Source organism: Cyprinus carpio, chromosome B22 (genome assembly GCF_018340385.1).
Source record: "Cyprinus carpio isolate SPL01 chromosome B22, ASM1834038v1, whole genome shotgun sequence".
Lineage (NCBI taxonomy): Eukaryota > Metazoa > Chordata > Actinopteri > Cypriniformes > Cyprinidae > Cyprinus > Cyprinus carpio.
The window spans coordinates 25846913-25873996 of NC_056618.1; the positions used below are offsets into that span (position 1 = coordinate 25846913).

General features: G+C 33.4%; 2 protein-coding genes across 2 annotated transcripts in view; both read left to right on the forward strand.

The window, feature by feature from the left end:
* Positions 1-2578, forward strand: part of ddx59 (DEAD (Asp-Glu-Ala-Asp) box polypeptide 59) — a 6738-nt gene extending 4160 nt beyond the window's left edge. Inside the window, 6 exon segments of the mRNA XM_042749556.1 lie at positions 63-87; positions 90-178; positions 620-835; positions 1768-1920; positions 2011-2139; positions 2235-2578. Coding sequence (XP_042605490.1) covers positions 63-87; positions 90-178; positions 620-835; positions 1768-1920; positions 2011-2139; positions 2235-2498 — 876 coding nt within the window. The 3' untranslated portion in view covers positions 2499-2578.
* Positions 2579-3506: 928 nt separating this feature from the next.
* Positions 3507-26289, forward strand: kif14 (kinesin family member 14). The gene is given in 33 exon segments (XM_042749261.1): positions 3507-4273; positions 4276-4411; positions 4414-4488; positions 4491-4613; positions 4756-4766; positions 5486-5730; positions 5884-5971; positions 6074-6172; positions 6275-6327; positions 6838-6868; positions 6960-7067; positions 7184-7300; positions 7490-7608; positions 8781-8953; positions 9260-9407; positions 12320-12383; positions 12528-12712; positions 13707-13809; positions 13906-14060; positions 14216-14363; positions 14430-14582; positions 15588-15720; positions 15819-15912; positions 16353-16500; positions 19231-19334; positions 19755-19855; positions 22341-22574; positions 22710-22897; positions 23714-23866; positions 23974-24090; positions 24235-24300; positions 25665-25806; positions 25899-26289. Coding segments are annotated over 33 exon segments (4599 nt in total). The 5' UTR covers positions 3507-3829; the 3' UTR covers positions 26240-26289.
* The last annotated feature ends 795 nt before the right edge of the window (positions 26290-27084 follow it).

Below are 27084 nucleotides of genomic sequence, written 5' to 3' on the forward strand. Positions count from 1 at the left end.
ACTTCTGTGTGCACTCACTATGGATTTGTTAAATGCAGAGCACGAATTGTTCCTTTGTCCAGATAGTAATAGCCACTCCAGGACACCTTCTAAGGCTGTACAGCTGGATAATGTCAGGGCCGTTGTGGTTGATGAGGTATTAATTGATTGTTATTTATTTATTGTGTTTATTTATTGTGTTTTATTTACTATATTTTATGTAGTTTATTTATTTATTTATTGTGTAATTTATTTATTGTAGTTTATTTATGTATGTATGTATTTATTTACATTTTATTAACTGTTTGTTTATTGTTTTATTATTGTGTTTTATTTACTTTATTTTATGTACGGTTTGATTTATTTATTTATGTTATATTCATTGTTTTATTTATTTATTTATTTAATTATATTTTATGTGTATTTATTTATTTGTTTCATTTACTATATGTTATGCATTGTTTTATTCACAGTTATTAATTAATTAATTAATGAATTAATTAGTTTTTATTGTTATTTTCATTCATTCATTCTTTCATGTATTTATTATGTTTTATTTATTTGTTGTTTTATTTACGTGTTTATTGATTAATACATTTATTTATTTATCATTCTTTTATGTTTTATTTATTATTTATAGATACTTGAGGTTTTGGAGCAGGTCCCTGAAGAGCATCAGACGCTGCTGACGTCAGCCACCATTCCCACAGGAACAGAGCAGCTAGCGGCCTGTCTCACCCGTGACCCCGTGAGCATTACCATCGGTCAGAAGAACCAACCCTGCGCCAGCGTCCGTCAGATAGTCCTCTGGGTGGAGGAGCCATCAAAGAAAAAGAAGCTTTCTGAGATCTTAAATGTAAGTATACTGTAGAAACCATATTCAAAAATGGACTCAATTTACTTGAAAACATTAATTTGATTTAAAAACAATCTAATATAAATACAAAACAAAATGAAGTTAAACTAAAAACATATAGATTAATCAAAGAAATGCTTTCAAAAAAAGCTTCGCTCCAACTTTGTTGACAGAAATGCAGCTAGAGTGGAAGTCTATAGGGCACTCTTTGCCCTCCTCTCCAGAGGAAATGGATGGGTCCTTAATTTGCTTTGCTTCAGGAAAACTAGCAACGGCTCTTACCAGAACAGGAAATGGAGCATTTATAGCTAAAACACAAGCTGTGGAAATAAAAATAAATATTAAATTCTAATAATGTATATATAATATTATTTTATAATATACTGTATACTAATACTAATAACCAATAAATATTAAACAAAACGATTAAATAAATACAATTCTTTACTAATAATAAATATAATATTCAAAAGAAAAACGATTTTAATTTAATACAATTAATATTCTGTTTAATATTATATTGAATCATTTCGAATAGTTCTTCATTAATATTCTGTTTAATAATTTAGAACATTTGCCCATTAATATGAAATAACATAATTGATAAATATAAAGTCATACATTTGAATAAAAAATAAATATTTATTATTATTAAAACTACAATCAAAAAAATATAATAAATAAAATTAAAAAAAAAAACTAAAAACTTTAATAAAAATTGTCAAAAAAAAATACCAAAAAATAATATATAAGAATAATTTGACCATTATAAATAATTAATAAATAAAATTAACAATAAAAATTATTAATACAACAAATAAAAAAAAAAAAAAAAAAAACAAAAAAATAAAAATTTATTTTCATTTATACTTAATTTATATAATATTTTTGGATTTGTTTTCATTACGATATGATCTCCATCATGTGCTCAGGACAGAAAGCTCTACCAGCCACCGGTGGTTGTGTTTGTGGACTGTAAGCTTGGGGCTGATTTGTTGTGTGAAGCTGTGCAAAAGGTCATGGGATTAAACACAGTCGCTATTCACTCCGACAAGATGCAGTGGGAACGCAACAAAATTGTAAAGGTAATGAAAAAACTCTTAATATGATTATATTATGTTTGTTGGTATAAATGTATACATATTAAATAAACCTAATATTGTCTGTGTTTTTAGGGTCTACTCGAGGGCCAGTTTGAGGTGGTGGTCAGCACTGGGATTCTCGGTAGAGGACTGGACCTGGTCAATGTTAAGCTCGTAGTGAACTTTGACATGCCAGCTAACATGGATGAATATGTCCATCAGGTATGGCGTATTTCAGAAATAAACGTCCACACCGAAGCATCTGACAACAACAAGCGGCTGAATCTGGACAACATAAACAGTTAGAGACCTTTCAGATCGGTCGAGCAGGTCGACTGGGCCACAGAGGCACCGCCATCACCTTCATGAATAACAACAACAAGCGGCTGTTTCTGGACATCGTGAACAGAGTGAAACCCACGGGCTCCATCCTGCCGCCACAGCTCCTCAACTCCCCACATCTGCACGAACAGCAGAGGAGAGCCAAACAGAGGAGCAGCCGGGCAGAGGACGTCCTCGTATCCAAGAGCAACCTCATCGACATCATCAGGAAGCATGACAAAAGATCTGCCAAGAAATAACAAGCAAAGGTTTTTATTGGGAAATGTTTTGCTGCTGCTTTTGTAATTTGTATTTTCAATAAATGCTACAAGTGAATGAAGAAAACGTCCCTTCTGACTGTCTCCAGTAGAATTACACACACAATAATAATAGTAGAAATGTTAATGGAAAAGTGAATAAAAATACTAGGATAAAAAGCTGTTAATTGCTTGCTGTACCTAATACATTTATGTTATTTTATAGGACAATACATGTACTTTTACTGTGTTGTAAAATGTTTGAGATAATAAAATTAAAAATGACTTTCTCTGCAAATTAACAAGACATATATATATATATGTGTGTGTGTGTGTGTATATATATATATGTATATGTTGTGTGTGTGTGTGTGTGTGTAATTGAACAAACAATACACTTTTTAAAGTCGAGTCAAGTCACTTTAAACAATAGTTTCATTATTTTGTACAGTTAAGTTTATTTAAATTAAATTGAACAAACAATACACTTTTTAAAGTCGAGTCAAGTCACTTTTATTTGTATAACGCTTTATACAATACTGGTTGGGTCAAATCAACTTTACAGAGCCAAACAGGAAAATATAATAATAATAATAATAATAAAGTAAAAAAATAAAAAATAATAAAGTAATGATATAAGTAAAATAAAGCTGCAAGAATTATTATTATTATTATTTAAACCAGCATATAGGCAGTAAAATACAGATTAGCACAATGTATGGATGTTTTACAGTTTTATACACATGTATGTATAGGTATATACACACACATAATTATATATATCATATTTTTTTATTTATAACTATTGATTGTTTAAAATATCTAAAATGTAATATATTTAATAAATAATACAAATAACAATATATATTATTAATATATCATTTTGCATATTACACATTTCAGAAACGAAAATGGTAAATACGTAGATAGACACCGCAACATATTACCATCACAACCCCACTACCCGCCATACCGACATAACCAACCAAACAACCACAGCACGCCTTGAATTAGAGCGGCAGTATGGCGGAGGAGTTGTTGTTGTTTTTTTTATTTACGCTTTGAGGCGGCGTCCAGTCGGAGACTTTCTTTAGTAGTAAACTGGACGTTTTTTTTTAAACCATAAAAGAACTTTTAATAGTTTACAAAACAGGACATCAACACTCGCAGGTCAGTTTTAGTTATGAGTTTACGTAAACATGTATTTTTAAAGTCCTTTGAGAAGTTATTCAACTCGGTGTACTCATTATTACACAACAACTAACGTTACATTTGTGGACTGAAGTACATGTGGGACAGTTTTATCGCCAAAAGTCTTGTTTTTTGACACAATTATGGATGGATCAAAAGAGGTAGAGACCACATCATCTTTCAATAAAACCAAAGAAATAAACAGGACTTATGTGATCTCAGCACTCACAAAATGTGGAGAAGACGCATTTAAAACGCCATCCTCTGGTGCAAAACTCACTCTTCAGAGAAAACCCAGCAGAACCACTGCAAACCAGCATGAAGAAACCACACAGGAGAACCCAGGAGGAGAGAAACGCCTGACCCTTCAGCGCCGGACCAGGACAGGCTCCACAAACAGACCCAAAGTCCTGACCGAGCCCAATCCAGCACCATCTTCAGCAAAAGAGACCCACGAAACCATCAAAACACCTGGGAAAACCTCCTGGAGTGCTCACAAAACAAGCTCTGAGAAGGTCAGTGCCACCCATGGTGAGGGTAAAACCATTTCCACACCTACAAGAAGAACCCAGTTTGAGAAATGCAACCATACAAAAAACAACCATAACACAAACACTCCAGCAACAACAAAACAAAACCCACAACAACCAAACACACAGCCGCTGGGAGACACAAGCCACTGCAGATGAGCACTGAGACTGCAAGTGAGAAGGCACATACAGCACATTCGAAGAGACCCACACATCACATTCAGCACAGGTGAGGAGACCCACAGCCCTAACTAAATACACAGAACACTGCGGAACCGGAGCGATAGAGCTGAACCCTCCGAAGCTGTGAGCAGAACAAGTGCTCTACGACCTCCGGAGCTGAAGATGGAGAACAGTGCGGTCACTGTCGCTGTTCGAGCTAGACCCTTCACTTCAAAATTAATAAACTTAAAAAAAATCATACAATGACTGAATGTCTTTCTAAGTCAAAACAAACTAAAAAAATTTGTTATAAAGAAATCATAACGTGATTGTCTGAGTGTATAAAACTTAATAAAAAAAAAAAATTAAATTCTCGGGGGAAAAAATTGTAAATCACTAAAAATGTTCATATTATTTGAATTACAACAAACATTTTATTCCCCTTTGTTAAATTCATAAAATTGTGGCAAGGCAATTTTTTCTTGATTTTTATGCACATTGTAATTTTGACAGCATTCGGTAGCCTTAATTGTTTAACACTTGCACATTGTAATTTTGACAGCATTCGGTAGCCTTAATTGTTTAACACTTTTATTAAATTTATTTTAAAGAAAAATATCAAATATTTTTTTCTCATTTTTTCGGAAATATTAAATATTAAATTAAAAAACAAAAAACTAACAACAAAAAAAAACCAACACAAAACCAAAAGCTATTTTATCTAACTCCTACTGAGTTATGCATTAATCGGTCAACCCTCTTACCCTTTCTGAAATATTAAATTTAATATACTCTATTTTCTATTTATGGAAAAATATTTATTTACTTATTTAGTGTTTTATATTGTTTGTACTGCTTGAAGTGAAATTCAAAAAATAAAAATAAATAAAAACAAAATATAATAATAATATAGTTTTGTACTGCTTGAAGTGAATGGTAATATTTTAGAATACATTAATATTAAATATTCTAATAATATAACGTAATAATAACATTTTATAATATTAATTTTATATATAATATCTAATTGGTGTAGCTATGATTTAATGTTATTGTGCACAGTGCCGCTTGTACTAAGATTTTTTTGTGTGTGTTTGTAGGGAGAAGGAGAAAGCCCATCAAGTCATCTTCATGAACGACCAAGAAACTGTTGTGCAACATCCAGATACCAAACAAAGCTACACATTTACCTTTGACTTCTCCTTTTGCTCCATCAATGAATCGGATGCAAGCTTTGCCAGTCAGCAGGTGGTTTATGAAAAACTGGCTCGGCCCTTGCTTGAAAGAGCATTTGAAGGATTTAACACGTGTCTTTTTGCATACGGCCAAACGGGTTCTGGAAAGTCCTACACGTAAGTCATGATTCTCTTCAAAACTGCATTTTTTCTTGTATATGTAACAATAACCATTCAGGTCTGTGTTTCTCAAAAGCATTGTAACGATGCTTTTTAGAAATGCAGCCCTGATCAATATATTTTTAAAGTGTCATTTTGGATGTTTTCTAGTATGATGGGATTCGGTGAAGAGGCTGGCGTTATTCCCAGATTCTGCAAGGAACTTTTCTCGAGATTGTCTGGAACTGAAAACAAAGAGGTCACTGTCCCATATGATGATTATTTTTATTTGCAATTTATGATTGAATTCTACATATAGCTTGTGTAACCTTTCTAAATGCAAGCTTATTTTCTGTTAAAGATCTCCTGCCATCTGGAGATGAGCTATTTTGAGGTGTACAATGAGAAAATCCACGATTTGCTGGTCGCAAAGGACGAGCAAAACCAGAAGAAAATGCCTGTAAGTGCAATAACTCAATAAAACTCATGAACTACAACAAAAGTTCCTTCCTTATTGATCTGTTCAGCTATAACTATTCAGTCCTTTTCATGTCTTTTCCAGCTGCGTGTGAGAGAACATCCTGTCAACGGGCCTTATGTTGCAGACCTGTCCACGTACGCAAACATTTCATTTAAATACCAGGATTACTGTGGCCATGGTAACTTTTTTGTTCTTGTTGTTTTTTTTTTTTTTTTTTTTTTTTGTTTTGTATGTGTATTTGTTGTTTTGTTATTTTACGTTGTGTTTTTACATTTTGTTTTGTTGTTTTTGTTTGATTTATTTATGTTTTTTTTATTTAGTTGTTTTTATTTTTGATTTTTTTTTAGTTGTGGTTTTTGTTGTTGTTGTGGTTTATTTTATTTTGTTGTTGTTGTTATTTCATGAAATGTTATTTTATTTTGATTTTTGGTTTTATTTTGTTTTTTGTTTTATTTAATCTTATTTATTTTATTTTTTTTGTTTTGTTTTTTGTTTTGTTTTTATCTCACTGTGTTGTGTTTTTTTTCTTCTTCTTTTTTTGACTATGTTTTGCTGAGTTGTAATTATTTTATTTTTAATTATTTTATTTTATTCTCTATTTAATGTTTTGTGCCACTGTCACTAATCTATATGCTCTCTTTCAGGAACGTAGTCACATCTTATGCTGATATTAAGGTAATTTAAAGTATCTGTTCACTTTATACATTCATCACATATTATTTTTGTTCATACCATTAATACAGTTTTCCCTCCCCTAACTTCACAGACTTGGCTTGAACTCGGTAACAAACAAAGAGCCACGGCCGCCACCGGCATGAACGATAAAAGCTCCAGATCACACTCTGTTTTCACTCTGGTCATGATGCAAACTAAAGTAAGACCCTCAGATCTATTTCCAGTGAAGTGTTACTTTTACTTCAGCCACAAATGAATAATTTAATGATGTGTTTGTGCTAGTCACAGTTTGTGATGGTGTTTTCACGTGCACAGACAGAGTTTGTGGAGGAAGAGGAGCATGATCACTGCATCACCAGCCGGATAAACCTGGTGGATTTGGCAGGAAGTGAGCGCTGTACTTCAGCCCAGACCAGTGGAGACCGGCTCAGGGTAATCCAGCATCCAGTAGCTCCGTTTACTCTGTCACGAATCACGATTACCCACATTGCATTCTGCTGCTTACTGTTCTGTACGTTAAATAGCGGTGAACTGGATTGCAATATTTGACCAAATAATGCAATACATCATGAAATCTTAAATCTGAGATATTTGTAATGTTAATTTGTTCATTTTTCCCAGGAGGGAGTGAGTATCAACAAGTCTCTGCTCACGCTGGGAAAGGTGATCTCGTCACTCTCAGAACAGGCTCAGACCAGAAAGAAAGTCTTCACCCCGTACAGAGAGTCAGTGCTCACATGGTGAGAAGCTTTTGCTTATGAATTTGTATTAATTTATTTTATATTTCACTGCAATATAATACAATTACAATAAAAATTAAAAAATATAATACATTTCCTACCTAAAAACACTGAATTCAAAAGAAAATGTAATGTTTTTTTTCCCATTTGTCCCAGTTTTTATTTAATTAGCTTTTTTTGTAAGTATTTCATACCTAAAATAGACAATGTAATTTTTTTTTTTATTAATTTGTCCCATATTTTAATTAATTAGCTTTTATCGAAATGATTTCTTCAAAGAAAAAATTCATTTATATTTAATAATATTTTAATTTTTATTTCTTTTTTATTAATTTTTTTATATTTCAGAAATATAATAATTAAAAATGTTTTTATTTTTCATTGTCATTAATTAACATTGTCATTTTTATTATTTTATTTTATCTTATTTTCTGTACCTAGAAAGGTAATTGAAAACAAAATGTAATGTTTTTTTTCCTTTGTCCCAAGTATTTTATCAAGGGAACAAAAATAGTCTTTCATAATAATAATAATGCTAATAATAATGTTTATATAATTAAAAATGTTTTTAATTATTATTGTCATTAATTAACATTCTCATTTTTATATATTTTACATATTTCTATGCATTTTATCGCACTAGTGTGGCCTTTAGGTATTCAGCAAAAATGGGGAAAAATTTTAGAAGTGCAGAAAATTACACACTCACACACACACACATGCACAAATAAATAACACACAACACAATACAACAAAATAAAATACATAAATAAATAATTAAAAAAATGTAACTAATAATAAAATAATAGTAATAGTATTAGAATATAATTATTTTAAAAAAAATGAATATCACACCAGTGTGGCCTTTGTTTACTCTGCAAAAGTGGAAAATAGTGGCAGAATTGCAGCAAAATTATTTTAAAAAAAAAATTCAGAATATCCAGCAATATTGCATAAAAAAAGAAATGAAAAAATAAAAAATTAATAAAAACTTAAAAAAAAAAAAAAAAAGTAATGCTAACAAAAATACCACAAAAATACAAAAAAATTAATAACATTAAAGAATTATGCACAATAACACAATATTTGTAAAATAAATAATAAAAAACAAGCCAGATATATATTGCTCTGACAAAAGCAGCAGAAGTGCTCCAGCTCCCTCTTGTGTTCAGGTTACTGAAGGAAAGCCTCGGTGGAAACTCCAAGACGGCCATGATCGCCACCCTGAGCCCTGCAGCCAGCAACATGGACGAGAGCCTGAGCACGTTACGCTACGCGCAGCAGGCCCGTATGATCATTAACATAGCCAAAGTCAACGAGGACACCAACGCCAGACTGATCCGAGGTCAGTAACGGTTACAGCTCTTTATTCTGTCTGTCCGTCAGCTCTCATACTCGTCAAGAAGGGTGTGTTATAAAAACACTGCGCCACAGCTAGAGGGCAGGATATTCACTAATGGGACGTCCTCAGTGATTTCTGTTCTGTTCTGCCTCTGACAGGACTTAAAATGTCTGTTTTTTTTAACTTATGTTAAGTTGAGTTTTTTTTTGTATATATACAATAAAAATAATTCTTATTTTACTATTATTTTATTAACATAGGTTATTTTTTGTATATTATTAAGAATGTGTGTGACATAACTGTGTCCAGAGCTGAAAGCAGAGGTGGAGAAGCTCCGTGCGGCTCAGATGAGCTCTCAGGGCATCGAGCCGGAGAAAATGAGACTGTTTCAGCAAGAGATCACCTCTCTTAAGACTAAACTCTCGCAACAGGAGCATGAAATGGCCGAGGCTCACAGGTGTGTGGATATAAACTACAAAATCAGGGTTATGACTCGCATTATACATTGAAAATAAAAGAAAGCGCTGTTCACAACCCGTTTGATTTTCAAATCAAACAGTATATTTGAGGAATTTTTTATTATGGAGAGACTTGATTATGTCTTTCAGGAATTAATTGTAATGTTGAAAGCAGTCATTATCAGAATAAAGCAGAAATAAATATATGTATATGTATGTATGCATATATATATATATATATATATATATATATATCTATATATATATATATAATATATATATATATATATATATATATATATATATATAAAATAAGTAATAGGGTCAGTTTTGATTTGATTGACAACCTGAGGTCACTTTTAATCACTCTTATTTATATCATTCAGCTTTGTAATAGCATAAAAGGCTGAATTGTTACTGCTGTTATTATTATTATTAAAATGTAAATATAATAACAATACAATTTTATAAAAAAAACTGTTTGTATAATAATTTAATTTATGTAAACTATGTGTTTATAGAATAACGCAATTCACTTATTATTATACATAAAATATTAGAAAATAGTTAATATATTATTATGTAAATATATCATGAATAATAAGTATAAAATGTAGGGTAAGTTAGCATAATAAAAAACTTTTATTCAGCAAAGACACATTAAATTGATCAAAAGTGGCAGTAAATACATTAATAATGTTACTAAATATTTCTATTTTAAATAAATGCTCTTTTATTAAACTTTCTATTTATCAAACAATCCTGAAAAAGTGTATTACAGTGTCCACTAAAATATTAAGCAGCCCAACTGTTTTCAACACTGATAATAATGTTTCTTGATCAGCAAATCTGCATGTTAGAATGATTTCTGAAGGATCACGTGACACTGAAGACTGGAGTAATGATGCTGAAAATTCAGCTTTGATCACAGGAATAAATTATATTTGAACATGTATTAAAATACAAAAAAAAAGTTATTTTAAATTCTAAGAAAATTTCACAGTATTGCGGTTTTTACTGTCTTTCTGATCAAGTAAATACAGACTTGTGAGCATAAGAGACTTCTCCTTAAAAAACAAAAATAAAAATCTTACCGACCCCAACCAATCATACAGAAATTAATATAAAAAAAAACAATAAATATAAATAAAATAATCATGTTTCTTCTTGCTCTGATTTTCAGTAAGTTAATGTATGCTCATTTTAACCAGTTATCCGTTAACTGACGATCAACTGAATTTTGAACGATTAATACAATCAGTTAAATGGTTTAAAAAGTAATTTATTTTATTTTTTTCAGTAATTTATCAAAATATTTTTAAAGGTTTGCTGCGTGGTATATGCATATAAACATAAAAGTGCGTTTTTATTTAGAGAAAAAAACATAAGTCGTGTATAGGTCGCATTTTATTATTTCATTCAGAAATAGACCTAATGCCGAAGCAAAATGTTTACAAACATTATAATAAACACTGTAAACATAGCTAGGCTATTTTAGTGTCCCTCACTCCACAACAATGCCATTCAATTTAGTAGGATTCAGAAAAGAACAAGAATTAAAAATATAAGAAGCTACAGCTATATAAACGACAAGCCAAAACGAATTCAATAATAAAAAAAAAAAAAAAAAAACAATGATTATCCCATCAAACAAAAAAAAAACAAATGTTTCCGTATTCGCGATGTATTTGAATGGCAAAATATTATTTATTATGTAAACCTGTTTTTGTAGGCTACTTCAGTCATGTTCCAATATCTACATGAAACAAAATGTATTTGGCATAACATCACGGCATTGATAATACTTTACTTGCTTTTATTTGGGTACATTCACAATAGAAACAAATCTTTGTGCTTTTGTAAAATAAGCCTAAAGGAAATTAGGATGATGCTTTCAGCTGTCTTGGTTTCCTTTCAAGCACCACAAAAATGTACAGAAACTCTGCATATTAGGCTACTTGTTGCACCCCCCCCCCCCCCCCCCCCCCGTTTTCTTAATTTACTATTCAAGTAAAAATATATTTCTCATATCGGCCTAACTTTATCAAGTTTTCCTCCGCTCACAGAAGCGCTGCAGGTGCGTGATGTGATATGATGATCATGTGAATCCTCATGTTCTGTTGTTTGCTGCTTTTTGCGCCTATAAAATTAATCCCCTGAAAACCAATGTTAGTATTTTTAACGGGTCACAGACACTTATCCTTTCTAATTTAATTCAGTTCCAATTTTAAATAATCTTATCGGTTAATGGTCAATAATCGGTTAAAGAGCATCGGTTGTCGGTTAGGACAAATAACCGAAATTAACAGTCCAAAGGTGAACACAAGATATTGTGAATTGCCTCAAACAAAACTGTAACTTCTCCGATGTTTCTCTCTGCAAAAATGTGCGGGCTATAGCCAGGTTTAGTTTGAGGTCAGGAAAGGTGGTTTTGGAATAGAAAAAGTCGAAAACACATTTCCTGGCCACCACTGTGTAGTTTGCTGTGGTCACAGCTCGCAGTAAATGAGATGTTAGAGGGTTGAAACAAGTTTGGCTGTTCTCCCAGCCCATGACATCATACTGACATCAGTGGAAAGCTCTTCAGACGGAAAAGTCATTTTATTATAATAACGATTAGTTTAATATTCTGTGATGAATACATGGAATATTTCATTTTGTAAGGTTGTTGAATTCTCTTGTATTGTTTTTCAAAACCATTTCATTTTGAAATTAGATTATATACAAACCATATAATCATTTAAAATCTATTTTATGCTATATTTTATTGTAATATAAAACTTTGGCACATACTTGCAGTTAGTGTGTTAAAACGTTTTACACATAAAACACTGAATTGTCCATTGAGGGATGTTTTTAAATGATGTACATATCAAGGTTTTGCAATCTTTGTGTCATTGAAAATGTGCAGAACTTGGAAAGAAAGACTGGAAGAGGCAGAGAGGAGGAAGCGTGAAGAAACCAAAGAGCTGCAGGTAATGATTCACCACACACTTGCAAATAACGGTCAGACTTCAGTGTGTGATGGATCGATGAGCTTTTCAAATGGGTTTCATGGCCATTTTCTCTCTCTTTCTTCTTCACTTTGTTGGTCTGTTTATTCGCTGTACCTCGTTCAGCGCGCCGGCGTCACCTTTAAAGTGGATAATCGGCTGCCTAACCTTGTGAACCTGAATGAGGATCCGCAGCTGTCAGAGATGCTGCTGTACATGATTAAAGAGGGCGAGACCAAGGTCGGCAAGCTCAAGTCTGAGTCGGCCCACGACATCCAGCTGTCTGGAGCTCTCATCGCCGATGAGCACTGGTGAGACGTCACGTCCACAGTCTACTACCACTCCATCATTCACTTCATTTTTGATTTGTTTAAATCATCTTAAAAATGATTGAAATAGTTTCTTTCTTCTGTTGAACACCAAACAAGATATTTTGAAGAATGTTGGTAACCAAACCTTTGCTGGTAGCCATTGACTTCCATAGTATTTTTTCCCCATAACATGGAAGTCAATGGCTACCGTCACCTGTCTGATAACCAGCCTTCTTCAAAATGTTTTCTTTTGTGTTCAGTAGCTGAAAAAACTTGCATACAGATTTGGAACGACATGAGGGTGAGTAAATGATGACGGAATCTGCATTTTTGGGTGAATTATCCCTTCAGCTAAAACTAATTAAAATCATTTTTAGTAACTGAAATAGAACTGAAAATAAAATATTAATATTAGATAAAATACCTAAGCTTCAAAAATGAAAGTAAGACTTTGTCTTGGCACCTGACATAGAACTGAAATTGTTAAATTGAAGTACTAAATTTACTTAAACTTAAATAAAGACACACACACCACCCAAAAAAAAAAAAAAAAAAAAAAAAAAAAAAAAAAAATAATATATATATATATATATATATATATATATATAGTCTATATATATATATATATATATATATATATATATATTATATATATATATATATATATATATAATATATATTTGGGTGGTGTGTGTGTCTTTATTTAAGTTTAAGTAAATTTAGTACTGAAAGTAAAATAAGAATAAAACACTTGTTAATTTTTTTTAATGCTAGTTAATGAAGGCATTACAACATTATAATTTACAGTATGAAAAATGGATATTAATTTTGAGAGTTGCTGATCTTGAAGATTACATTTTACAGTAAATTATTAGTGCTTAAAATATTAACGATGACAAAAAAAACGTAAATTTCCTACACAAAAAATTAAAAATACTAACATCTACAAATACATCTCCAATTAAAAATTAACCTTCATAATTAAACCTACCAGTGTCATCTCCAGTGTGAAAGGTACCGTCAGCATTAAACCGAAGCCAGACGCCAAGACCTTCGTGAATGGACATCTTGTGTCTGAGTGCACCTTTCTCCACCACGTTATATCCTTCATTCAATCTTACCCCAAAATTTCACGAGAAACTCCTGATAAATAAAGAAACTCTCTACTTTAGCTTCAACCACCGGTATTTCAGGGAGACCGTGTGATTCTTGGAGGAGATCACTACTTTCGATTCAACCACCCCGCCGAGGTTCAGAGCGGGAAGCGCGCGTCCTGTTGGAACAGTGGAGATGGTCAAAAGGACTTTGAGTTTGCCAAAAACGAGCTGCTGTTGGCCCAGAGAGCTCAGTGAGTTCAAGCCCAATATTAACCTCTACAGGAACTCATTTTACTTGGTTTCAAGTGAAAGAACTGTAAAATTGCCCACCATTAATCAATGAAAATGTTAATAAAGAAGACCAAAACATATGTTGAGTTGGTCCATTCTTAATTTCTCTGCACAGACTTGAAGCAGAGATCGAGGCGGCTCGGTTGAAGGCCAAAGAGGAGATGATGCAGGGCATTCAGGTGGCAAAAGAGATGGCACAGAAGGAGCTGAGCGAGCAGAAGAGTCAGTACGAGAAGAGGATCAAAGCTCTGGAGCGAGAGCTGGTAAGCTGTTCGCATACGTGTCAGTGTGTAGCATGTGCGACTCCAGCTAATCAAACGCTTCCTCAGGAGGAGGAGAGTGAACGCAAGAGAGACCAGGAGCTGGATAAAAAGAGGGTCGTCAGCCAGATAGAGCAGCTGCAGACGGCAAAGTCTCTGCTGGAGCAGGAAGTCAACACCCATAACAGACGCCTGCAGATAGAGGCCCAAGCTACGAGACAGGTACAGAAAGACCAGCTCAAAATTGATGCTCTTTCCTTTCTTAAAGGGATAGTTCACCCCAAAATTTAAATTTGCTGTAAATTTACTGACCCTCTGGCTACTTTTTTTTTCTTCAGTAGAGAACAATTATTACGATTTTTAGCTGAAACCATGGTCCTTGGTGATTCAAAAATGTCACTGATTAAAAAAACAAAACAAAATAATAATATAAATATATAATATAAAAATTATATACGTGTATGTATATATATATATATATATATATATATATATATATATATTTATGTATAATATTTATTTGGTCAGTTTTAGTTATTAATTTTGTTTAGTTAGTTTAGTTATTTATTTAGTTAAGTCAGCTATAGTTGTAGTATTTACTTAGTTCATTTATTTAGTTAGTTTTAGTTATTCAGTTAGTAACCTAATCTTGTGTTTTGTTAGGTGGCTATATTATTTATTTACTTTTATAGTTAGAATATTTATTCAGTTAGGGTTAATTATTTATTCAGTTGCTTAGTTTTATTTATATTATTTTTTTAGTTGATTTAGTGTTAGTTAAGATATTTATTCAGAATATTTTTGGTTTATTTGTTTAGTTAATTATGTTATTTATTTATTTATTTAAGATTAGTTTGTCTATTTACTTTTTGATTCCTTATTTTGAAATGGTTGTATATCGGCCAAATATTGTCCTATCCTAACAAACCATACATCAATGCTTATTTATTTATTTATTTATATTACACAAAGCTTATTATTCAGCTTTCAGATGATCTATAAATCTCTATTTCGAAAAATTGACCTTATGATAAGTTTTGTGGTCCAGGGTCACATATTACTTTATATTACTTTTTAGTTATATTATTTCTGTATTATGTATTACTTTATTTATAGTTATATTATTTAATTAGTTTTTACTTTTATTATTTAGTTTCTTTATTTAGCAAAGATGGCTTCATCATCTTTTAATTTGTGACTCATTCAGATTTAAATTTTTTTCCATAGGCGTTGGCTGATCATGATATCCGCCATGCTAAGATTGTAGAGGCCCTTGAAGCAGAGAAGAGGAAGATTGCAGAAGATCTTGCTCAGATTGAGAGAAAACGTGCTCAAAAAATGGTCCAGGCCACTAAAACGGGTACATGCACACTTTAAATTTAAAAGACATGGGGTTTTCCATCAGCAATGTTCACAACAGTGTGTTATTCACCACTTATTTTTGTTCAATGTTTGCAGCCTACCCACAGTGGGACGCCTTGAAGCTGTCTTTGATGATTGAAGAAGCAAACAAAATCAGTGCCAAACTAAGGAAACACACAGTCTTCAGCAGGTACAGTTATTTAGTGGGTGTAATGGATTTAATGTTCCTGGATCAACATCTTTATTGGTCTTGAAACAACATTGCTACAGTATTAACCAATCAGAATTTATGATTAATAAAAACTGTATTAAAATACTTTAGTATAATGTAAATGTAATTTAAATAAATTATCAATTTATTTATTAATTAAATAAATAATAAAGTCATGTAAATAGCTATAGCGAATATTGTTTTCCCCCTTTTATTATGCAATGTTAGTCAGCTACAAATTGCTCTTTGTAAGTACAGCATTTATAAAAAAAAAAAAAAATCTTTATTCACCAATCACTAATGACTGGAAAAGTGTGAATTTAGTCAATTTATTGATAAGTGAGTAATTTGAAATTCTGGTTTTTTGAACATTAAAGTCTTAGGATGGAATCAGACATGAATTTGTGTTTTCATAACAGACATGAGGCAACCGATAAAGAGAGCGAGGGTGGAGATGGAGACGCCCAACTGCAGGTCCAAGTTCAGAACACCAAACTGGGAATCTCCACCTTCTGGAGCCTGGAGAAGTTCCAGTGCAACTTGGCTGCCATGAGGGAGCTTGAGCAGGTGGCTTAATAAAAGATGTTCATCTGGTTAATAGCTGTAAACCTGCTGCTTGAGCTCCATTGGTTTAAAGGGGTCATGACATGAGAAATCAAATTTGCCTTGATCTTTTGGCATATACTAGGTCTTTGTACCGTTAATACATTTTTTCTTTTTTTTTTTTTCTTTTCACTTTTCATCCTGCAAGTTTCATAGCTTAAAACGTCCTCCTCATTATAAACAAAGCATTTATTTAATCCAGCTCCAAAAACGGCTCGTTTTGGATCTGAAGTACAAGGTGACGTCGCCTGGGCACAAACATTTGCATAAAAATGGCCTCCAGAGCAGTCATCTACTCAACATAGGCCCCGCCCACTGGCATCCAGTGGCTTAATGGCTGTCTTAATCATGCTGAATGCAAGTGTTGCTTCGCGTCAAAAGCAAATAGAAATTACAGTCACTGCCACTATCTTGTCTACACTGGACAGTATACAGATGCGCATTCACTTTCTGACACAGTCCACGCGCTTGAGTCTGTCGTCAACAAGACAAATAGAGTGAAAGAGCGTTCGCTTTGACACGTTTGGTTTAAACTGCTATCAGAAGGTTCCCAGCGTAAGGAAGAAGTGGATAGTTTATTTTTAATGACACCCCAGAGTGTGTCAGAGGATTGATCGGAGAATTTTGCTTTGTATATGAGGCTCAGTGTCATGGAAAGTTCACAAAGAAACAAATGTTGAAAGATGAAGCGGCTGCAGCTGCCTCACACACCGTAACTAAATGATTTCATAATGCTTTGTCTGGAAATTACTGTTTCTTTTGCTTTTTTTTTTTGTCAAAACGTCAAAACACTCGCATGCAGTAATGAGGGGGTGTTGATACTGATTTTTATGGAATGATGTTAGCCAATCATAACATTGGCCGATTCCTCTCTTCAGAGAGAGGGTCAGAATAAGGGTTGAAAATAATAATTTTTTCCAAATAATTTTTTTTTTTTGTTAAAAAAAATCCATGTCATGACCCCTTTAAAACCCTTGTTTTAACTGCATAATATTTTGGTTTGTTAGGTGTTTTTTTTTCGTTGTTTTGTTTTGGATATATTGGATTTGAGTTTGGTTTGGTTTGTTTTTGTGTTGGGGGGGGGGGGATTTGGTTGATTTGGTGTTTTGTTTTTGTGTAGCATCTATTTTAACATTGTTTTGATGTATTTTATTTAAGGTTTTTTTGTTGTTTAGTGTTTACTGGTTTATTTATTTATTTGTTTTGTTTTTGTGTAGCATCTCACTTAACATTGTTTTATTTCATTTAGTGTTTTTTTTATGTGTGTGTGTGTTTAGTGTATTTGTTTTGTGTAGCATGTCACTTGACATTAGGGGTGGGTGATATACCGGTAGACGCAATTTACCGGTTGAAATTTGTCAACCGTCAGAGATTTTGGACCATCGTCTTTATCGCTCTTAAGCTTTCTACAAACTGCACGATTTTCGGCTGACAAAAGATTGGCATCGTGAAACAATCGTGGAAATTTCTGTAATTGTGGCTCCTAAACAGTGGCCCTATGTCATACAGTGAGAGACATTTCAAAGACGACCGTTGTCACAGTCTTGTGACCAAAGATAGCCTACGATCATTTTTTGACAGTGTCAGAAATTCAGCATGATCATCACACAGTGTGTTTGCTGCTGCAACCTACATCTACTATCCAGCCAATAAAAATGCGACATGTAACGGCGTGTTGATCAACGCGACATGGCGGAAAAGCTTAAAACTGCTTACCTCAAACTCTTTTAACTTCTCCTTTCACAGCTTCTTTTTTTCAGCAAACATAAAAAGTACATCTGCTAAACTGTGCTTTGTCATGCTCTTTTAGTTTACCACTAGCACATGCTAATGACGTTTTATTCTTCAATAGTAACTTGTATACTGTTTGACTGTTTTTGTGGTCTGTGAGGCGCGCACAGGCCGCACACATGAATCCGCTGCTCATAGAACGAGTGAGTATTCTTGACACATACTTATAGCCAGTGTGTCAAAATGCCCGTGATTGCAAGTATCCTTGTAAACAGGTCTTAAGTGAAGGTAAACAGCTGAGAAAGAAAACACACGTGTAACAGTATAATTGGATCTGGATGTTCGGTCTTAAAGTGACAGCAGTCTAATATTCCTGCTGTCTGTCATTCCTGTTAATTAAACAACAGAGAGAGAAAATTTCTCACTGCTCTTGACTAAATCACTTTTGTAACTTTTTAATAAGAAGAAATGTGTATTTTATTTGCACAGTGAAGAATATGCAGTGTTTTTGATTAATTTACGCAATGTACAATTTTTTTCAAAGATTTTGATATCATAAAAATATTACTAAAGGGAAAAAGAACTATACCGTGATGTATATCATCATCATGAAATAAAATTACTAAAATATTTTGGTCATATCTCCCACCCCTACTTGACATTAGAAAGATTAGTTTTTTGTCTTTATTTAATTATATGTAGTGTTTAGCTTTGTTTTATTTTATTTTTGTGTAGCTCTTTACTTGACATTGGAAACTTTGCGCCACACTTAATTTGAACAAAGTGCTGAGCATTTAACGCAGAGCTCAGTTGTTTGAATGCAATAATATATGAGGCCATTTGAAGCCTGTTTATTTCCTTGTAATTACCCAGTAAAAGCGGGAAGCATGTAGTATTGGCAGTTGCTCTTATTATCGTAAAAGTATCTGCAGCTAAATCAAGTCTGATGTTTATTGACTGTAGGGGGAGAGCGCCTCTAAAGATGATGACGTGTTTTACGACCCTAATGATGAGTGGGAACCAGACCTATCTGCCTCTTCCTCAACCTCGTCTTTCTCTCGCAGAAGGTATTTGAATTTATTCGTTTTCTTATTGAGTCCATGATGCTGCTCTTCGGCTCTCTGTACTTCTGTATTGAAGAACAAAAGAACAGAAGTATACTTCGTGCCCAACACTGGTTATTGTCTTCCACCATGATGATATTTTTTCCTTTATAAACCAAGCCCTATGGAATCTAACATTTCTGCAGCATTTTTAACCCATTTTCTTTGCCTACAAGTGTGTGTAACCACAGCCAGCTCATAGATATTCCTTAGCTTTTCACCTCTTGACTTCCTCTCTTGTATTTCTGTCCTTGGGATGAGCGGTAAACTCAAAGTGTACAACATGTAACTCTCTGTTAAGGAAGAAGAGTTATCTGATGGTTCAAGGCAAGATTTAAGTTCAAATGTATCTGTATTTCTTATTTTCTGTTTCTTGTGTCTCAGGAGTAGAAGTTTGCTGAAGAGCAGGAGGATTTCTGGGCGTCTGTATGAGATCCGAGTGCACCCCATTCAAAGCCTACACTGTGCTCCCTCACAGTCCACTGGTAAAGCAGCCTTTATATGTCTTTTCGACTCTTTGATTTTATCATCATTTAGATTAGTAGTTTTGAAGAGATAAATCACTCAAAAAGTTGATTTCTGTCATAATTTACTTACCGTTCCAGGGCTCCAAACTGCGACTAAAACAGTCACATTTGCGACCATAAATATTAATTTGCGAGTGACGTTTTTGCTGGGGTCGCCACTGGCGACTACCCGCCGAAAGTCAGGGGGGCAGGGTTGCTAAAAAAAGTTTTTTCTCAGGCGGATGATTGCTTCATTCTAGCAGCGCCCCGTCTGTGATAAAACGAGCTCGGGCCGAAGGTTAATACACACAACTACACCGAGTGTGGACCTGCCGCGTGTACAACAGCTTTCAGCCGAGTTCGGCCCATAGAGAAAAAGCCGTCTGTCAGACAGAAGCGTTTTGTAGAGTCGGCGCGGCTCTGGCCCATTATCTTCTCACCGATGCCGAGACTGAACCGACAGAGACGCATTTCAGCCAGAATCAGCCCGAGGCTAGTGTGTTATTGCTATCTGGGTATATATTTACATGTTATAACTTAAAAATTGGAATGTAATGCCTTTTTTCCTAATTGTTTTGCGATATAATCTTTTGTTATGTTCACGTATTGAACTGAGACGATGCGCATTAAAGTTTTAGTGGAAAAAGAGAGTTTCAGACAGTCCTCATCTCTGCCGCTCATCAGTGCTGCCGCACACAGTCTGATAAACGCAGCTCCGCTGTACAGCGAGAGAGAAATGACGGAGACGTAAGAAGGGAAAGTGCAGAAAATACAGCGTCTATTTCGTGCACAACTTGAACAAACTAGAACAGGTAAAGCTGTCAGCTGTGTGAGTATTGGCAATATCGTTAACAATTCTCGTTTATGATAATTACTAATATGGCTTCTTCTAAACAAGATCTTGGTCTGTGTTCTTTTAATGCGTGAACTTCATTATTTGAAGTGCAACTGCCGTCCAGTAATCGCAAAAACCTCTGTGCTTTGTAACTTTTTAATAAAAAGTACCAGCTTTAAAATTATTCCGAATTCATAATGAAATTCATAAAATACAGTTTTGGCGCTCCTTAATGGGGCAGGCGCGGTCGCTTTAGCGCCTCAGTTCAAGGGCAAGTGAACCCATTTAATCTTTCTCTTTACTAATATAGTGCATAGTGAACATGAATTAACATCAAAATGTAGTTTATTTTATAAGAGAGCCTACAGTACAACTTACTGAAATGTCTCATGTAGGAGGAGCCCAAGCTACACTCAGTGGCCAAGTGATGCTTATGCTCCATGATACTGCTACAGACTCTGTGTAATGAACAATTCTTTGTGACTGTAGATTTCAAGCTGGAAAAGACATTTAGTTCCCACTTTAAGTGAACCTTAGCTTCCCAGGTCATCTACAAGATGGATTAAAATGCTGATAAAGTCAAGAACAGATGAGACCTAAACACATGACAGTATGATTGAAATGTTGAAATGTAAATAAATAAATAATAATAATCGTAAAATAAATAAAACACGTTTATTCTGTGGCACCTAAAAAAATTATTTGGCTCCTAAGTTTTTTTCTTATAGGAGCCAATGGCTCCTTACTCGATTTTTTTGTTTGGAGCCCTGCGTTCAAACCTGTATGACTTTTTTTTATTTATTTTTTTTATTCGAAATCATTCAGTACTTTTTGTCAATACAATGAAAGTCAGTGGGGTCCAAACAGTGTTGTTATGGTCGCCATTGACTTTCATTGTATGGACAAAAATAGTCTTCAAAATAAGGTCTATGTAGGCAGCTCACTAGTTTTTGGAGCATATTTGCAAACCAGTGTTGTTTGTTTTTAACTAAAACTATTAAAAAAAATATTAATTGAAAAAATGGAAATATTGAAATGCACTATAAATATTACATGAAAAACAATGCAATCTCATTGGTTCAAAGGCCTGCATAGCTGTATGATCATTTTTGTTTGTTTGTTTTTGTTTAGAGTTGTTTTTGTGTAACATCTCACTTGTTTTGTTTTTGTTTAGTTTTGTTTTTGTGTAACATCTCACTTTTGTTTTTGTTTAGTTTTGTTTTTGTGTAGCATCTCACTTGTTTTGTTTTTGTTTAGAGTTTTGTTTTTGTGTAAAATCTCACTTTTGTTTTTGTTTAGAGGTTTTTTGTAGCATCTTTTGTTTTTGTTTAGAGTTTTGTTTTTGTGTAACATCTCACTTTTATTGTTTAGTTTTTTTTTATTCAAGGCTGAAATAAAATATAAACATTAGTATAACTAATATATAACTTAAAGTAAACCTAGTACTACAATTAAAACAAAATACAGTACTACAATGAAAATAAATTAAAGATATGTAGAAATATACAACAAAGTACAACAAAATAAGACAACAAAGTTACTAAAACTTTTTTTTTCAGCCTACTTAAGAAATATGACTGCTTCCCCCTGGAAAATATTAAGTAACTTTGATATTCTGTGTATTTTTAGGGCTGATGAACAAGCCCCCTCCTCTGCACTTCAGAACTTCTGACTCCGCCCTCCCAACCATCTGCAAAGATCTGATTGGCTCTGCCGTGGCTTGTCTGCGGTCCTGCCAGTCGACAGAGGAGAAGAGCGAAAGCTTGGGTGACAAACTGACCCTGGATCTGCTGGTGGTTCACCGTGCCGTGAGGTCCATCGCAGACCTCTACGAGCACCTTGACGACGACAGTCAGGAGAACCGTAGGCACCAGAGTCTTTAACAAACCTAAATCAACAAAGCAATTCATCAGTGTCAATATTCAGCTCAATATGAATGCACAAGACCTATGTCATCACAGCCCTCACAAAGAGCCTCATTTCGTTCTTTGTGAACAGTGTTTGCCTGCAGTACTGAAGCCCAGACTCATCTAGTGAAGGCCACGTCTGCTGTTGAAAGGGCTGTGTTCATAACCATGCACTGGGTCTCCAGCATTAAGGCCTGCTCTGATCCAGTGTCTCAGAGAGCTGAGGAGCTCAAGACGGATGTCAAGAAAATTGGAGGCTACCTTCAGTTGCTCATTCAGGTGCTCATTACAGTTCATAGTCAATTAATAAAACACCAGCTGCATTTATGTTTTATTTAGCTCTGTAGGGGACCATAGGAAAAATAAATAGTCAAAGTAATAATCAAAGTAATGTAATTATTATATATCAGTGCTGTTAATATTGTTTCTTTTATTTAGATTAATTAAATATTTAATTATTTAAAGGCATTTATAATAATACTAATAACAATGAATGTACTTATCAACATTTTGATATTTTATATATATATATATATTAATTTGAACTGATTGAATGGTTTAAATTTGCCTGTACCTACTGTAATAGTAAAATGCATTTGTTAGTCACTTGTATACCTTAATATTTCTTTGAACAAATAATTAATTAAACAAAATTAAAGAAATATTAAGGTATACAAGTGATTAACATATGCATTTTACTACTACGTACAGGCAAATGTAAACCATTAAATCAGTTTCTATCAAATAAATATATAATGAAATGGCTAAATGTTGGTAAAGATATATAAATAATAATAAGCAGTAAAATTAATCAGTTGCATACATTTCTTTGATTTAATTAAATAAATTAATTAAATAACATCTTCTTATAAATTTATCATCATTTAAACATTGATAATAAATTTATTTGATTTCTCACCTTATGATATATAGGCTTAAATTGTCTCTACGTAAGTATCTAATAGTAAAATGCATTTATAAATGCAATGATAGAATACATTTTAAAAAACAGAAGTCGTTTTAAAGAATTTTGTTGTGCCAAGTATCAACTTTAGAATTTGCGGTAAAAGCCTTACAAGAGTATTGGTCTTTCAGGGCTGTGACTCTGAGATCTCCTCCATGGTAACAGAGGCCCACACAAAACCATCCAATTGCATGAGGCAGTCTACCAAAACCAACTGTACGCTGGCGGCAGTCAGTGGGACTGATCTTCTTTTGACTGAACATGGTTCAGAAATCATAGACAACGTGGGCATATTTCTTTTGCAGTAACTGCTGTTTACAGCCCAATAGTAGATTGGACATTAAAAGCCAGTCAGAATCAAACAATACAACACCCTTCTCTTTCTCTTTAGAGGTCTGTGGTGGCTTCTTTGCGGAATGGGATTCGTCAGAGTGTGACCGATGTTCTCCTCATTGGTCAGAAGATCACCACAGAGATGCATCAAGATCTTTCATCTGCTCATATACCAGTAAGTTCTCTTAATAAATAATTTACTTAATAAAATTGAATCTTTATTGATCCAGTTAATATTGAAATATAAATGTATACATTAATAACTGATATGGATGTATACTCTAACATTTTATAATGTCAATTCTAATATATTTCACAGATTCAGAAATCCAACGCAATGGATGTCGCCAGCAGTCTGCAGAGCTACTTCCGCTGCTGTTTGTCGGTAGGCCTTACAAACAGCTGTTATTTGTCATTGAGGGTAAAATGTTTTGGATTGATGACCAGCCCAACAATGACTGAGGGAGACAGCGCTTGTAAAACGCCAAACCTGAGCGCTCTTATCGCACGTCTTGGGTCGTTTTGCTGTTTACAAAATAAATGGTTTGAGTGGAGTGTCATCTGTCACTTTAATGTGGCTGTAACTGTTATCTTCAATACACAAACTATAGGCTCGTTGTTATTGTTCAGCAACAGAATGGGATGCTGGGATAAGGAAAAATGGATGCATCCCACAAGCTCACTCATTTCTCAAACCCACTCACCATACCAAAACCCTGTGGTCTAAAACAAATAAGATAGATAAATGTGTATATTTAATTAAAATATATTTATTTATATTAAAATATATGTATTTATATTAAATTATTTAATATCTATTGATTTTTTTTGTTTGGTTTTCATTTGTTTGGTTTTTGTTGGTTTTTATTTCCATTTTCTGTTTGTTTTTGTTCTTTTGGTTGGAGGTTGTTTGGTTTTCGTTTGGCTTTTTTTTTGTTTGGTGTGTTTTTGGTTTATTTTGTTTAATTTTTGTCTTTTTATTTTTTTATTCCTTTGTTGGGGTGGGTGTGTTTTTGTTTTTAGTTTTGTATTGAGTTTTTTTTTAATTGTCTTTTTTTGGGGGGGAGGGGGGGGGTTGTTTTGGGTTTTTTTTGTTTTAGTTTTATTTAGTTTTTTTGTTTTGTTTTTTTAGTTACTTTTTTCTGGGTTTGTTTGATTTTTGCTTTGGGTTTTTAGTTTTTGTTGTTTAGTTTTTTTTGGGGGGGGGTTGGTTTTGTTTGGTGTTTTTGCTCTGGTTTGGTTGTTTTATTTATTTTTAAATTTGTTTTTGTTTAGTTTTAATGATTAATGATAATGATTTTTGTTTGTATTTAATTTTTTGTTTTAGTTTTTTTTGGGGGGTTTTAGTTTTGGTCTGCTTGGTTGTTATATTTATTTTTAATTTTATTTTTGTTTAGTTTTTATGATTAGCTTTTTTATTTATTTTTTTGTTTTAGTTTAGTTTTAGGTTTGTTTGGTTTTGCTTTGGGTTTTGTTTAGTTTTTGTATTTATTTCATTCATTAGTTTTGTTTTGTGGGTTTGTTTGATTTTGCTTTGTTTTTAGTTTTTGTTTGTTTTTTGGGGGTTGGTTTTTTTGGTGTACTTTTGGTCTGGTTTTGTTTTTATATTTTTTTTTAATTTTTAAATTTAGTTTTTGGTTTTGCTTTGGGTATTGTTAATTTTTTTTAAATTTTTTGGTTTGTTTGAGGGGTTTTTTGTTGTGGTGAACTTTCACTTTAAGAGATATTTATACATCTGCTCTTTCACAGGAGAGGTCAGGCACTTCTGAGGATCGTTCAGAAGAGGATGAAGGCTCAGACTTGTGTGCCATTCAGAACACCACCGCTAAACTCCTCAAGCTGAACCGAGCGATCAAAGATCTCCACTCATCTTTGTTGCACTCTCTAAAGGGTACAGCAATCTTTCCACAATAGCATTCATATGAAACACTTCTCCGATATGACTTGTATGTGACATGACTTAATTTTATTAATGTAATACAGGGAGGGGCAGCGACGCTGGCCTTAGTCAGACGATACAGTCTCTGTCCAAGACAATTGATGATGTCATCAACGGCGTTCCGCGTGAAGTACCTGGAAGACGTTCTGACAGTCTTCGGCTTCCATGTGATAAGAACATCATGGCCTCCCGAGATCAAGTGCACTCGGCGCTGAAGGCTTTAACAGCGGCGTTCGATAAAAGCACAGACGGAATGGAGACGCTGGACACAGACAGACCGTTTGTTCAGCCAGGTCATGGCAGCAGAAATCGAACGGTTCCTAAAGTTGTGCATTCCCTTTCTTCAGGCATTAGCACGTGTTCCAGAGATGCCCGCTGGGTGTGATTTTTGGATAGCCACAGATTGAAGGGGTACTAGTTACGTATATAACTATATTTAGTTCATTTTGATGTTAATACAAAATTCACCCAACCATTCATTTCAACATTTTTTACATTAAAAACTACAACAATCAAACCGAAAAATTTTAAAGAAAATTTTGTACTAACTGTATAACTAACTATAATATTTTAAAGAAGTGCTTAAGAGTATAACTTAAGAGATGGGTTTCTGTGTATTTTGCAAGTGATCAAGCACCTAAGTCTTTTATAACTCATGCAGAAAATACTTCTTCTCAATATATTTTTGCACTTGAAACCTTTGCACAGGCTTGGGCGCACTGATATTACACACTATCATTTGCATGGAGATTTTTAGCATTTGAAGTGCCATTTACTCTGGATCATGTAATTGTTCCACACTTATTTATACTTTCAGTAATAAACACTCACTGGGACAAGAAGTCTGGTGTTCTCTTTAAACATACTGCACAATCGCATGCCTTTTCTGTGTTTCTACATAATTTGTTTATTAATTTTAATCTTGGACATAACTGGAATCTCTCAGAAAATGGCTCATTTACAAAGTAACATTGTTTTGTATTTTTATTTGAGTTTCATTACAAATATGGTAGTTAAGTGTTGTATGATGTTTACTTAATCATTTATCTAAAGTATTCTTCACAGGAGTGGTTTACATTCAAGTGTCCTTATTTTAATAAGTTTTTATTTCATTAATTATTTTAACTATATATAGTTTTTAGTACATCAAGTTAAATTTCAATGAAAATAACTGTTGTTTAACTAGATAAACAAAGGGTTTATAAAATGTTTTATTTCCACATTAATGTT